Source organism: Oncorhynchus nerka, unplaced genomic scaffold, assembly GCF_034236695.1.
Source record: "Oncorhynchus nerka isolate Pitt River unplaced genomic scaffold, Oner_Uvic_2.0 unplaced_scaffold_1927, whole genome shotgun sequence".
Classification (NCBI taxonomy): Eukaryota; Metazoa; Chordata; class Actinopteri; order Salmoniformes; family Salmonidae; genus Oncorhynchus; species Oncorhynchus nerka.
The window spans coordinates 5,001-20,781 of record NW_027039399.1 but is presented as its reverse complement, the minus strand read 5'-3'; the positions used below and the strand labels follow the sequence as shown (position 1 = coordinate 20,781).

The window sequence follows — 15,781 nt, the reverse complement described above, 5'->3', positions numbered from 1 at the left end:
GTGTTTTCTGCAGTTTCCTTCCTAATACTGTCAACATGTCTGTGTGTTTTCTGCAGTTTCCTTCCTAATACTGTCAACATGTCTGTGTGTTTTCTGCAGTTTCCTTCCTAATACTGTCAACATGTCTGTGTGTTTTCTCATCAGTGGTCCTAATACTGTCAACATGTCTGTGTGTACCTTTTCATCAGTTTCTTGCTAATACTGTCAACATGTCTGTGTGTTTTCTGCAGTTTCATCTGGATGCTAATACTGTCAACATGTCTGTGTGTTTTCTGCAGTTTCCTTCCTAATACTGTCAACATGTCTGTGTGTTTTCTCATCAGTTTCCTTCCTAATACTGTCAACATGTCTGTGTGTTTTCTGCAGTTTCCTTCCTAATACTGTAAACATGTCTGTGTTTTCATCAGTTTCCTTCCTAATACTGTCAACATGTCTACTTTCTGCAGTCTCTACTATCTAGTGGTACTTCAACATCATCAGTGGTACTCTTTCATCAGTGGTTCCTACCTAATCATCAAACATGTCTGTGTGTTTTCTAGTTTCCTTCTAATAGTGGTGTCAACAATGTATCATCAGTGTTTTCTGCAGTACCTCGATGCTAATATGTCAGTGGTTTTCTACAGTTTAGTGGTACCTAATACTATCAACATGTCTGTGGTTTTCTCATCAGTGGTTCCTTCCTAATACTGTCAACATGTCTGTGTTTTCTACAGTTTCCTTCCTAATACTGTCAACATGTCTGTGTGTTTACTATCATGCAGTTTCCTTACTACTACTCAACAGTGTGTTTTCTCAGTTTACCTCTACTATCATCTGTCAACATGTCTGTGTGTTTTCTAGTTTACATGGTAATACTGTCAACATGTCTGTGTGTCAGTTTACTTCCTAATACTGGTACATGTCTGTGGTGTTTTCTGCAGTTTACTTCCTAATACTGTCAACATGTCTGTGTGTTTTCTATCCTCAGTGCTAATACTGTCAACATGTCTGTGGTTTTCTATACAGTGGTACCTTCCTACTATCATCAGTGGGTACAGTGGTTCCTTACTATCATCAGTGGTAAACTATGTCTGTGGTACTCTACTATCATCAGTGGTGTTTTCTCAGTTTCCTTACTATCATAGTGGTACATACTATCATCAGTGGTCCTATACTGTCATCAGTGGTACCTCTATATCACAGTGGTACTCTACTATCAACAGTGTATTTGTATCATCAGGTAAACATACTATCATCAGTGGTATCTCGTACTATCATCAGTGGTACCTCTACTCAGTGGTCTATTGTGATGTCGTGCTATACACTATCATCAGTGGTAACTAGGGTGTATCATCAGTGGTACTCTACTATCATCAGTGGTTTTACTATCATCAGTGGTATCTACTATAATAGTGGTATTAAAGTGGTGCTATCATCAGTGGTACACATTGTTATTGTGTACTCTACTATCATCAGTGTCTACTATCATCAGTGGTACCTCTACTATCATCAGTGGTACCTCTACTATCATCAGTGGTACCTCTACTATCATCAGTGGTAACTCTACTATCATCAGTGGTATCTACTATCATCAGTGGTACTCTACTATCATCAGTGGTACCTCTACTATCATCAGTGGTACCTCTACTATCATCAGTGGTACCTCTACTATCATCAGTGGTACCTCTACTATCATCAGTGGTACCTCTACTATCATCAGTGGTACCTCTACTATCATCAGTGGTACCTCTACTATCATCAGTGGTACCTCTACTATCATCAGTGGTACCTCTACTATCATCAGTGGTACCTCTACTATCATCAGTGGTACTCTACTATCATCTGGTATACTATCATCAGTGGTACCTCTACTATCATCAGTGGTATCTCTACTATCATCATCATCAGTGGTACCTCTACTATCATCAGTGGTACCTCTACTATCATCAGTGGTACCTCTACTATCATCAGTGGTACCTCTACTATCATCAGTGGTACCTCTACTATCATCAGTGGTATCTCTACTATCATCAGTGGTACCTCTACTATCATCAGTGGTACCTCTACTATCATCAGTGGTACCTCTACTATCATCAGTGGTACCTCTACTATCATCAGTGGTATCCTCTACTATCATCAGTGGTACTCTCTCATCAGTGGTATCATCAGTGGTACCTCTACTATCATCAGTGGTACCTCTACTATCATCAGTGGTATCTCTACTATCATCAGTGGTACCTCTACTATCATCAGTGGTACCTCTACTATCATCAGTGGTACTCTACTATCATCAGTGGTACCTCTACTATCATCAGTGGTACCTCTACTATCATCAGTGGTACCTCTACTATCATCAGTGGTACTATCATCTACTATCATCAGTGGTATCCTCTACTATCATCAGTGGTACCTCTACTATCATCAGTGGTACCTCTATACTTACTATCTATCATCAGTGGTACCTCTACTATCATCAGTGGTATCTCTACTATCATCAGTGGTATCATCTCTACCTCTACTATCATCAGTGGTATCCTCTACTATCATCAGTGGTATCCTCTACTATCATCAGTGGTACCTCTACTATCATCAGTGGTCATCCTCTACTATCATCAGTGGTACCTCTACTATCATCAGTGGTACCTCTACTATCATCAGTGGTACCTCTACTATCATCAGTGGTACCTCTACTATCATCAGTGGTACCTCTACTATCATCAGTGGTACCTCTACTATCATCAGTGGTATCTCTACTATCATCAGTGGTATCTCTACTATCATCAGTGGTATCCTCTACTATCATCAGTGGTACCTCTACTATCATCAGTGGTATCTCTACTATCATCAGTGGTACCTCTACTATCATCAGTGGTACCTCTACTATCATCAGTGGTACCTCTACTATCATCAGTGGTACCTCTACTATCATCAGTGGTACCTCTACTATCATCAGTGGTACCTCTATCTATCATCAGTGGTATCATCAGTCTCTACTATCATCAGTGGTACCTCTACTATCATCAGTGGTACCTCTACTATCATCAGTGGTACCTCTACTATCATCAGTGGTACCTCTACTATCATCAGTGGTACCTCTACTATCATCAGTGGTACCTCTACTATCATCAGTGGTACCTCTACTATCATCAGTGGTACCTCTACTATCATCAGTGGTACTCTACTATCATCAGTGGTACCTCTACTATCATCAGTGGTACCTCTACTATCATCAGTGGTACCTCTACTATCATCAGTGGTACCTCTACTATCATCAGTGGTACCTCTACTATCATCAGTGGTACCTCTACTATCATCAGTGGTACCTCTACTATCATCAGTGGTATCTCTACTATCATCAGTGGTACCTCTACTATCATCAGTGGTACCTCTACTATCATCATCATCAGTGGTACCTCTACTATCATCAGTGGTACCTCTACTATCATCAGTGGTATCTCTACTATCATCAGTGGTACCTCTACTATCATCAGTGGTACCTCTACTATCATCAGTGGTACCTCTACTATCATCAGTGGTACCTCTACTATCATCAGTGGTACCTCTACTATCATCAGTGGTACCTCTACTATCATCAGTGGTACCTCTACTATCATCAGTGGTACCTCTACTATCATCAGTGGTACCTCTACTATCATCAGTGGTACCTCTACTATCATCAGTGGTACCTCTACTATCATCAGTGGTACCTCTACTATCATCAGTGGTACCTCTACTATCATCAGTGGTACCTCTACTATCATCAGTGGTACCTCTACTATCATCAGTGGTACCTCTACTATCATCAGTGGTACCTCTACTATCATCAGTGGTACCTCTACTATCATCACTATCATCAGTGGTACCTCTACTATCATCAGTGGTACCTCTACTATCATCAGTGGTACCTCTACTATCATCAGTGGTACCTCTACTATCATCAGTGGTATCTCTACTATCATCAGTGGTACCTCTACTATCATCAGTGGTACCTCTACTATCATCAGTGGTACCTCTACTATCATCAGTGGTACCTCTACTATCATCAGTGGTACCTCTACTATCATCAGTGGTATCTCTACTATCATCAGTGGTACCTCTACTATCATCAGTGTACCTCTACTACCTCTACTATCATCAGTGGTACCTCTACTATCATCAGTGGTACCTCTACTATCATCAGTGGTACCTCTACTATCATCAGTGGTACCTCTACTATCATCAGTGGTACCTCTACTATCATCAGTGGTACCTCTACTATCATCAGTGGTACCTCTACTATCATCAGTGGTACCTCTACTATCATCAGTGGTACCTCTACTATCATCAGTGGTATCTCTACTATCATCAGTGGTATCTCTACTATCATCAGTGGTATCTCTACTATCATCAGTGGTACCTCTACTATCATCAGTGGTAGGTATCTCTACTATCATCAGTGGTAGATACCTCTACTATCATCAGTGGTATCTCTACTATCATCAGTGGTATCTCTACTATCATCAGTGGTATCTCTACTATCATCTACTATCATCAGTGGTACCTCTACTATCATCAGTGGTATCTCTACTATCATCAGTGGTACCTCTACTATCATCAGTGGTACCTCTACTATCATCAGTGGTACCTCTACTATCATCAGTGGTATCTCTACTATCATCAGTGGTACCTCTACTATCATCAGTGGTACCTCTACTATCATCAGTGGTATCTCTACTATCATCAGTGGTACCTCTACTATCATCAGTGGTATCTCTACTATCATCAGTGGTAGGTATCTCTACTATCATCAGTGGTATCTCTACTATCATCAGTGGAAGGTACCTCTACTATCATCAGTGGTATCTCTACTATCATCAGTGGTACCTCTACTATCATCAGTGGTATCTCTACTATCATCAGTGGTACCTCTACTATCATCAGTGGTACCTCTACTATCATCAGTGGTATCTCTACTATCATCAGTGGTATCTCTACTATCATCAGTGGTATCTCTACTATCATCAGTGGTACCTCTACTATCATCAGTGGTACCTCTACTATCATCAGTGGTATCTCTACTATCATCAGTGGTATCTCTACTATCATCAGTGGTAGATACCTCTACTATCATCAGTGGTAGGTATCTCTACTATCATCAGTGGTATCTCTACTATCATCAGTGGTATCTCTACTATCATCAGTGGTACCTCTACTATCATCAGTGGTACCTCTACTATCATCAGTGGTATCTCTACTATCATCAGTGGTATCTCTACCATTATCAGTGGTAGGTATCTCTACTATCATCAGTGGAAGGTACCTCTACTATCATCAGTGGTATCTCTACTATCATCAGTGGTACCTCTACTATTATCAGTGGTAGGTATCTCTACTATCATCAGTGGTATCTCTACTATCATCAGTGGTATCTCTACTATCATCAGTGGTATCTCTACTATCATCAGTGGTATCTCTACTATCATCAGTGGTATCTCTACTATCATCAGTGGTATCTCTACTATCATCAGTGGTATCTCTACTATCATCAGTGGAATCTCTACTATCATCAGTGGTATCTCTACTATCATCAGTGGTACCTCTACTATCATCAGTGGTACCTCTACTATCATCAGTTGTTGGTATCTCTACTATCATCAGTGCTAGATACCTCTACTATCATCAGTGGTACCTCTACTATCATCAGTGGTACCTCTACTATCATCAGTTGTTGGTATCTCTACTATCATCAGTGCTAGATACCTCTACTATCATCAGTGGTACCTCTACTATCATCAGTGGTACCTCTACTATCATCAGTTGTTGGTATCTCTACTATCATCAGTGCTAGATACCTCTACTATCATCAGTGGTACCTCTACTATCATCAGTGGTACCTCTACTATCATCAGTGGTACCTCTACTATCATCAGTGGTACCTCTACTATTATCAGTGGTATCTCTACTATCATCAGTGTTATCTCTACTATCATCAGTGGTAGGTATCTCTACTATCATCAGTGGTAGGTATCTCTGCAGTTCATCCAGAGTGATCATGGGCTTGGGAAATCTTTTTGTATCCAAATCCGGCTTTAAACTTCTTCACAACAGTATCTCGGACCTGCCTGGTGTGTTCCTTGTTCTTCATGATGCTCTCTGCGCTTTTAACGGACCTCTGAGACTATCACAGTGCAGGTGCATTTATACGGAGACTTGATTACACACAGGTGGATTGTATTTATCATCATTAGTCATTTAGGTCAACATTGGATCATTCAGAAATCCTCACTGAACTTCTGGAGAGAGTTTGCTGCACTGAAAGTAAAGGGGCTGAATAATTTTGCACGCCCAATTTTTCAGTTTTTGATTTGTTAAAAAAGTTTGAAATATCCAATAAATGTCGTTCCACTTCATGATTGTGTCCCACTTGTTGTTGATTCTTCACAAAAAAATACAGTTTTATATCTTTATGTTTGAAGCCTGAAATGTGGCAAAAGGTCGCAAAGTTCAAGGGGGCCGAATACTTTCGCAAGGCACTGTAAGTTATTTCTGTTTGTTTTTGTAAATCAATTTGCTAATATTTTAAAAAAAAACTGTTTTCGCTTTGTCATTACGGGAAAAATAATGTAATCCATTTTAGAATAATAATATCTAGCCTAACAAAATGTGGAAAAAGGGAAAAGGTGTGAATATTTTCCCAATGCACTGGATATATGGAGATAGTTTATTTTCGTAAAATAATAAATACATGTTCAAAATATAAAAAAACGTTTCCTGATTTCTTATATCTCTCAGATGTAGGACAGACACATCATAACAAACTTCCTTTACATGTTTGGGTCTGTCTGTTATCCAGTAAATATGTTATTCATTTCTACTAATATCAATAATGACATATTCAATGTTTCATCAAATCATGGTTTTTATTATAACTTCTTATACCTTCTATGGTCTTTAAAAAGCTAAATCAACTAAGCTGAATGATCCTTGGTATGACCATCTTAAAACAATTCCATGGTTTTTATTATAACTTCTTATACCTTCTATGGTCTTTAAAAAGCTAAATCAACTAAGCTGAATGATCCTTGGTATGACCATCTTAAAACAATTCCATGGTTTTTATTATAACTTCTTATACCTTCTGGGGTCTTTAAAAAGCTAAATCAACTAAGCTGAATGATCCTTGGTATGACCATCTTAAAACAATTCCATGGTTTTTATTATAACTTCTTATACCTTCTGGGGTCTTTAAAAAGCTAAATCAACTAAGCTGAATGATCCTTGGTATGACCATCTTAAAACAATTCCATGGTTTTTTTATTCCTTATACCTTCTGGGGTTTTAAAAAGCTAAATCAACTAAGCTGAATGATCCTTGGTATGACCATCTTAAAACAATTCCATGGTTTTTATTATAACTTCTTATACCTTCTGGGGTCTTTAAAAAGCTAAATCAACTAAGCTGAATGATCCTTGGTATGACCATCTTAAAACAATTCCATGGTTTTTATTATAACTTCTTATACCTTCTGGGGTCTTTAAAAAGCTAAATCAACTAAGCTGAATGATCCTTGGTATGACCATCTTAAAACAATTCCATGGTTTTTATTATAACTTCTTATACCTTCTATGGTCTTTAAAAAGCTAAATCAACTAAGCTGAATGATCCTTGGCATGACCATCTTTAAAACAATTCCATAATATGTCAGCTTAGAAAAAAACTTTCTTTGGGGCCAAATTTGAGCAAATTACAAAAAATGTACTAACGAATGCTATAAACTCGACTCATTATTTAAGTCGTTTGACGACAGCCCTAATCTATATCGTTCCTTCGGGAAGAATTCACACCCCTCGACATATTCACATTTTATTATTGTTACAACCTGAATTCAAAATTGGATGAGATTTGTTAAGAATCTCACCCATCTACACACAATAACCCATAACGACAAAGTGAAAACATCCCACGGGTGATATTCTCCATAAGGGTTAACGAGGTATTAAAACACCTCAACAGACAGACAGACAAACAGACAGCCACACGGACAGCCAGCCAGACAGACAGACAGACAGCCACACGGACAGACCATACAGCCAGGGAAGAGTCTGATACAATGAGAGAGTTATTTCCCCTGTTGGTTATACTGGGTGTAACCGTTAGCCTGGTGTGACTTCTAGCACGGACAGACAGACAGCCAGACAGACAGACAGTACATCAGACAGACAGTACATCAGACAGACGGACGGACGGACGGTTGGAAGGGAGATACTTCTCTAATGGAACATCGCTAAGTCTGTAATAGTACTCCTTAAAGTGGAACTGACAGTGTTTTAACTACTTTGTAGATATGAAATAAATAGACAATCATAATATCTGTCAAAATCCCAGTTTATGCTATAAAACCAACTATGTAACATTCCATGACGTAGAGTAAGGCAATGTTGGCAGAACAGATGGATGCAGTTCAATGCATGATTAATTGAATTCACCAATACATTTCTTGGTAGTTCCAAAAAAGCATATTGCTATCGGGTTGTAAATCGCAACTGGCCTGGTACGTTGTTTACTGCCTCCCATTCAGGATCCACTGTTTCAATGCATGATTAATTGCTATCGGGTTGTAAATCGCAGCTGGCCTGGTACGTTGTTTACTGCCTCCCATTCGGGATTCAGTTTCAACGACTCAATATTCTGGACAAAAACATACTTATGTTATAAAGGCTGGGAGTGTCACTACAATCAAACTAGCAAAGGCAATGATCACAAGTCAGTGTTAACGTGGCTAGTAGCCTAGCGTATCTATTTATGTAGCGAGCTAAAAGCACAGAGCCTAACGTTAGCTAGCTAGCTGTTTAGGAGGATGACATGTCATTGGAAGGAGAGGGTGAGTGACTGACTTTTTTCCCCCTCGTATCGGTTTTCGGTGGCTATACACAGCAAGTGTCATTTCGGTTAGCTAGCAAGAAATGTGAAATCGCTTCGCTAGCTAGCTATGTTGGAAGTTGAACGACTGCTTATCCAGTTAGCATATCTCTTGGGTTCGCAAATTCACTCTGGCTATCTGCTCTGGCAATCTGCTCTGATTTCAGAGCACTCTCGTCTGAGTAGGCCAGAGCGAAGAATAACTGACGAATTTACGAAAATACATTTACGAACGAAAACCCACTGAATATGACCGGGGTTCTGTAAACGTAGGCAAACAAAAAGTAATAATTAGTCCAGAACGTTCTAGATAACATGTAAACAGCCTAACAGCTCTGTTACGGTGAGTAAAATGGTCAGAGTGAGGTGTTCTCTAATTTGTTCTCCGGAAATAGATAGCTAGCAAGCTAGCCAACTTTAGCCAGTTAGCTGGGGTGTTTGGTTGGGACAAGCATGCATTGGTAGGCAAGCTGCTGAAGGACGAGCAGTCTACTTACTCTTCCCCATCGTTTATCAGTGCAATTTTGACGGCCATCTCGATGAAAAAGTTTGAGAGGGTTTATCTAACGTTCCTTTGTTAGATCTTAGCTCATCTTGATCTGGCTAGCATTAGTTATTGATCTGGCTAGCATTAGCTGTTGATCTGGCTAGCATTAGTTATTGATCTGGCTAGCATTAGCTGTTGATCTGGCTAGCATTAGTTGTTGATCTGGCTAGCATTAGTTATTGATCTGGCTAGATTTAGCTGTTGATCTGGCTAGCATTAGATGTTGATCTGGCTAGCATTAGTTATTGATCTGGCTAGCATTAGTTATTGATCTGGCTAGCATTAGTTGTTGATCTGGCTAGCATTAGCTGTTGATCTGGCTAGCATTAGATGTTGATCTGGCTAGCATTAGTTATTGATCTGGCTAGCACTAGCTGTTGATCTGGCTAGCATTAGTTATTGATCTGGCTAGCATTAGTTATTGATCTGGCTAGCATTAGCTGTTGATCTGGCTAGCATTAGATGTTGATCTGGCTAGCATTAGTTATTGATCTGGCTAGCATTAGCTGTTGATCTGGCTAGCATTAGCTGTTGATCTGGCTAGCATTAGCTGTTGATCTGGCTAGCATTAGTTATTGATCTGGCTAGCATTAGCTGTTGATCTGGCTAGCATTAGTTATTGATCTGGCTAGCATTAGTTATTGATCTGGCTAGCATTAGATGTTGATCTGGCTAGCATTAGCTGTTGATCTGGCTAGCATTAGATGTTGATCTGGCTAGCATTAGATGTTGATCTGGCTAGCATTAGATGTTTATCTGCTGTACCAACATGACCTTTATTAAACACCAGAGGACTTCCTGCTGAACCAACATGACCTTTATTAAACACCAGAGGACTTCCTGCTGAACCAACATGACCTTTATTAAACACCAGAGGACTTCCTGCTGTACCAACATGACCTTTATTAAACACCAGAGGACTTCCTGCTGAACCAACATGACCTTTATTAGAGGACTTCCTGCTGTACCAACATGACCTTTAGTAAACACCAGAGGACTTCCTGCTGAACCAACATGACCTTTATTAAACACCAGAGGACTTCCTGCTGAACCAACATGACCTTTATTAAACACCAGAGGACTTCCTGCTGAACCAACATGACCTTTAATAAACACCAGAGGACTTCCTGCTGAACCAACATGACCTTTATTAAACACCAGAGGACTTCCTGCTGAACCAACATGACCTTTATTAAACACCAGAGGACTTCCTGCTGAACCAACATGACCTTTATTAAACACCAGAGGACTTCCTGCTGAACCAACATGACCTTTATTAAACACCAGAGGACTTCCTGCTGAACCAACATGACCTTTATTAAACACCAGAGGACTTCCTGCTGAACCAACATGACCTTTATTAAACACCAGAGGACTTCCTGCTGAACCAACATGACCTTTATTAAACACCAGAGGACTTCCTGCTGAACCAACATGACCTTTATTAAACACCAGAGGACTTCCTGCTGTACCAACATGACCTTTATTAAACACCAGAGGACTTCCTGCTGTCTGTCTCTCCATCATTACCAACTGTTGTCCTGGAATGTGTCCCGAATGGTTAGTGAGGCTCCGTTCAGAATGTGTCCCGAATGGCCCCTGTGTTAGTGATGCATGACAGCATAGCCTACACCATAGAGCTCTGTTCTCTAACCACGCCCTATAGCCTACCCCATAGAGCTCTGTTCTCTAACCACGCCCTATAGCCTACCCCATAGAGCTCTGTTCTCTAACCATGCCCTATAGCCTACCCCATAGAGCTCTGTTCTCTAACCATTACCTATAACCTACCCCATAGAGCTCTGTTCTCTAACCATGCCCTATAACCTACCCCATAGAGCTCTGTTCTCTAACCACGCCCTATAGCCTACCCCATAGAGCTCTGTTCTCTAACCATGCCCTATAGCCTACCCCATAGATCTCTGTTCTCTAACCATGCCCTATAGCCTACCCCATAGAGCTCTGTTCTCTAACCATGCCCTATAGCCTACCCCATAGAGCTCTGTTCTCTAACCATGCCCTATAGCCTACCCCATAGAGCTCTGTTCTCTAACCACGCCCTATAGCCTACCCCATAGAGCTCTGTTCTCTAACCATGCCCTATAGCCTACCCCATAGAGCTCTGTTCTCTAACCATGCCTTATAGCCTACTCCATAGAGCTCTGTTCTCTAACCATGCCCTATAGTCTACCCCATAGAGCTCTGTTCTCTATCCACCCTCTATAGCCTACCCCATAGAGCTCTGTTCTCTAACCATGCCCTATAGCCTACCCCATAGAGCTCTGTTCTCTAACCATGCCCTATAGCCTACCCCATAGAGCTCTGTTCTCTAACCATGCCCTATAGCCTACCCCATAGAGCTCTGTTCTCTAACCATGCCCTATAGCCTACCCCATAGAGCTCTGTTCTCTAACCATGCCCTATAGCCTACCCCATGGATCTCTGTTCTCTAACCATGCCCTATAGCCTACCCCATAGAGCTCTGTTCTCTAACCATGCCCTATAGCCTACCCCATAGAGCTCTGTTCTCTAACCATGCCCTATAGCCTACCCCATAGAGCTCTGTTCTCTAACCATGCCATATAGCCTACCCCATAGAGCTCTGTTCTCTAACCATGCCCTATAGCCTACCCCATAGAGCTCTGTTCTCTAACCATGCCCTATAGCCTACCCCATAGAGCTCTATTCTCTAACCATGCCCTATAGCCTACCACATAGAGCTCTGTTCTCTAACCATTACCTATAACCTACCCCATAGAGCTCTGTTCTCTAACCATGCCCTATAGCCTACCCCATAGAGCTCTGTTCTCTAACCACGCCCTATAGCCTACCCATTTGTGGTCCAACCATCGTCTAGAGAGGGTACCAAGATAGGCCACTGTGACCTAGTAGACACCCCTTCCACTGCCTGTGGTCCAACCATCGTCTAGAGAGGGTACCAAGATAGGCCACTGTGACCTAGTAGACACCCCTTCCACTGCCTGTGGTCCAACCATCGTCTAGAGAGGGTACCAAGATAGGCCACTGTGACCTAGTAGACACCCCTTCCACTGCCTGTGGTCCAACCATCGTCTAGAGAGGGTACCAAGATAGGCCACTGTGACCGAGTAGACACCCCTTCCACTGCCTGTGGTCCAACCATCGTCTAGAGAGGGTACCAAGATAGGCCACTGTGACCTAGTAGACACCCCTTCCACTGCCTGTGGTCCAACCATCGTCTAGAGAGGGTACCAAGATAGGCCACTGCTTAAACATCTATGATAACAGTCAGATATCACATTCATAATAACATTCAATTTCACAACTTCCTCAAAACATCTTCTTCTTGTGTTACATCTTGTTCATCACTTCAAGTGATCCAGCTGGTGATGTCATTCACTGTTTTGTTTTTTACCTCACTGACAACGTTTACAAAAACAGACGATGGTGATATGAGTCAGAGTGACTGAGTTAGTGTCACTGAGTTAGTATGACTGAGTTAGTGTGACTGAGTTAGTGTGACTGAGTTAGTATGACTGAGTCAGAGTGACTGAGTTAGTGTGACTGAGTCAGAGTGACTGAGTCAGTGTGACTGAGTCAGAGTGACTGAGTCAGTGTGACTGAGTTAGTATGACTGAGTTAGTGTGACTGAGTCAGAGTGACTGAGTTAGTGTGACTGAGTCAGAGTGACTGAGTTAGTGTGATTGAGTCTCTGTGACTGAGTTAGTATGACTGAGTTAGTGTGACTGAGTCAGTGTGACTGAGTCAGAGTGATTGAGTTAGTGTGATTGAGTCAGTGTGACTGAGTCAGAGTGACTGAGTTAGTGTGATTGAGTCTCTGTGACTGAGTTAGTATGACTGAGTTAGTGTGACTGAGTTAGTATGACTGAGTTAGTGTGACTGAGTCAGAGTGACTGAGTCTCTGTGACTGAGTTAGTGTGATTGAGTCTGTGTGATTGAGTTAGTGTGACTGAGTTAGTGTGACTGAGTTAGTATGACTGAGTTAGTGTCACTGAGTTAGTATGACTGAGTTAGTGTGACTGAGTCAGAGTGACTGAGTCTCTGTGACTGAGTTAGTGTGATTGAGTCTGTGTTACTGAGTCAGAGTGACTGAGTTAGTGTGATTGAGTCTCTGTGACTGAGTTAGTATGACTGAGTTAGTGTGACTGAGTTAGTATGACTGAGTTAGTATGACTGAGTTAGTGTCACTGAGTTAGTATGACTGAGTCAGTGTGACTGAGTCAGAGTGACTGAGTCTGTGTGATTGAGTTAGTGTGATTGAGTCAGTGTGACTGAGTCAGAGTGACTGAGTTAGTGTGATTGAGTCTCTGTGACTGAGTTAGTATGACTGAGTTAGTGTGACTGAGTCAGAGTGACTGAGTCTCTGTGACTGAGTCTGTGTGATTGAGTCTGTGTGATTGAGTTAGTGTGACTGAGTTAGTGTGACTGAGTTAGTATGACTGAGTTAGTGTCACTGAGTTAGTATGACTGAGTTAGTGTGACTGAGTCAGAGTGACTGAGTCTCTGTGACTGAGTTAGTGTGATTGAGTCTGTGTTACTGAGTCAGTGTGATTGAGTCAGTGTGATTGAGTCCGTGTGATTGAGTCTCTGTGACTGAGTTAGTGTGACTGAGTCAGAGTGACTGAGTTAGTGTGATTGAGTCAGTGTGATTGAGTCAGTGTGACTGAGTCAGTGTGATTGAGTCTCTGTGACTGAGTATGTGTGACTGAGTCAGAGTGATTGAGTTAGTGTGATTGAGTCAGTGTGACTGAGTCTCTGTGACTGAGTTAGTGTGATTGAGTCAGTGTGACTGAGTATGTGTGACTGAGTCAGAGTGACTGAGTCAGAGTGATTGAGTCTATGTGACTGAGTTAGTGTGACTGAGTATGTGTGACTGAGTCAGAGTGACTGAGTCAGAGTGACTGAGTCAGAGTGATTGAGTCTCTGTGACTGAGTTAGTGTGACTGAGTTAGTATGACTGAGTATGTGTGACTGAGTCAGAGTGACTGAGTCAGTAGACAGGCTGATGTACAACCCTCAGCTGTAGATCTCTGGTAAGGCAGGGATGGAGGGATGAGCAGATAGAGGGGGTGGAGGGATGAGCAGATAGAGGGGGTGGAGGGATGAGCAGATAGAGGGGGTGGAGGGATGAGCAGATAGAGGGGATGGAGGGATGAGCAGATAGAGGGGGTGGAGGGATGAGCAGATAGAGGGGATGGAGGGATGAGCAGATAGGGGGGATGGAGGGATGAGCAGATAGAGGGGATGGAGGGATGAGCAGATAGAGGGGGTGGAGGGATGAGCAGATAGAGGGGGTGGAGGGATGAGCAGATAGAGGGGGTGGAGGGATGACTGAAATCATTGTGCTGCTCTGAGATCATCCACTGTCCCATTATTCAGTTATTCTCCAGCTCTCTGTGTTTCAGCCAGAGAGACAGAGTCTACAGCTCTCTGTGTTTCAGCCAGAGACAGAGTCTACAGCTCTCTGTGTTTCAGCCAGAGAGACAGTCTGCAGCTCTCTGTGTTTCAGCCAGAGACAGAGTCTACAGCTCTCTGCGTTTCAGCCAGAGAGACAGAGTCTGCAGCTCTCTGTGTTTCAGCCAGAGAGACAGTCTACAGCTCTCTGTGTTTCAGCCAGAGACAGAGTCTACAGCTCTCTGTGTTTCAGCCAGAGAGACAGAGTCTACAGCTCTCTGTGTTTCAGCCAGAGAGACAGAGTCTGCAGCTCTCTGTGTTTCAGCCAGAGAGACAGTCTACAGCTCTCTGTGTTTCAGCCAGAGACAGAGTCTACAGCTCTCTGTGTTTCAGCCAGAGAGACAGAGTCTACAGCTCTCTGTGTTTCAGCCAGAGACAGAGTCTCCAGCTCTATGTTTCAGCCACCAGGGAGACAGAGTCTCCAGCTCTCTGTCTGTCTGTCTGTCTGTCTGTCTGTCTGTCTGTCTGTCTGTCTGTCTGTCTGTCTGTCTGTCTGTCTGTCTGTCTGTCTGTCTGTCTATTGCCACATGGTCAAGGCAGCTCCTTCATACTAGCAGATCAGTAGAGTCTCATCTCCATCCTCCTCCTCCTCCTCTTCCTCACTGCTGCTGGTGTTCAGTCCATTAGGCACCCCTATACCTCTCCTCCTCCTCCTCTCCCGGGTTGGCACTTCCAGGGCATGGAACCTCTGACTGTCGTCTGAAGACCCCGAGGGGGATGACGTCTGGGGGGAGGTCAGGGGGTGGTGGCAGGGCGGCTGGGAGTCTGGAGGGGGAAGGACAGGGGGGGTAACGGGGGAGGTGAGCCCCATGGGGGAGTAGCGTCGTAGAGCCACCCCTCTCAGGTTGGCAGCCAGCCCCAAGACCAGCTTCCTGGAGGCCCGGCGAGTGTAATGACATGTGC

At 42.6% G+C, this 15,781-nt stretch overlaps 1 protein-coding gene across 1 annotated transcript in view; it reads right to left on the bottom strand.

The window, feature by feature from the left end:
* Positions 1 to 10,184: 10,184 nt before the first annotated feature.
* LOC135567619 (low-density lipoprotein receptor-related protein 3-like) overlaps positions 10,185 to 15,781 on the bottom strand; it is an 8,245-nt gene continuing 2,648 nt past the window's right edge. Inside the window, exon 2 of the mRNA XM_065014911.1 lies at positions 10,185 to 15,781. This exon is cut by the window's right edge and continues 559 nt beyond it. Within this exon, the coding sequence (XP_064870983.1) occupies positions 15,429 to 15,781 (353 nt within the window). The 3' untranslated portion in view covers positions 10,185 to 15,428.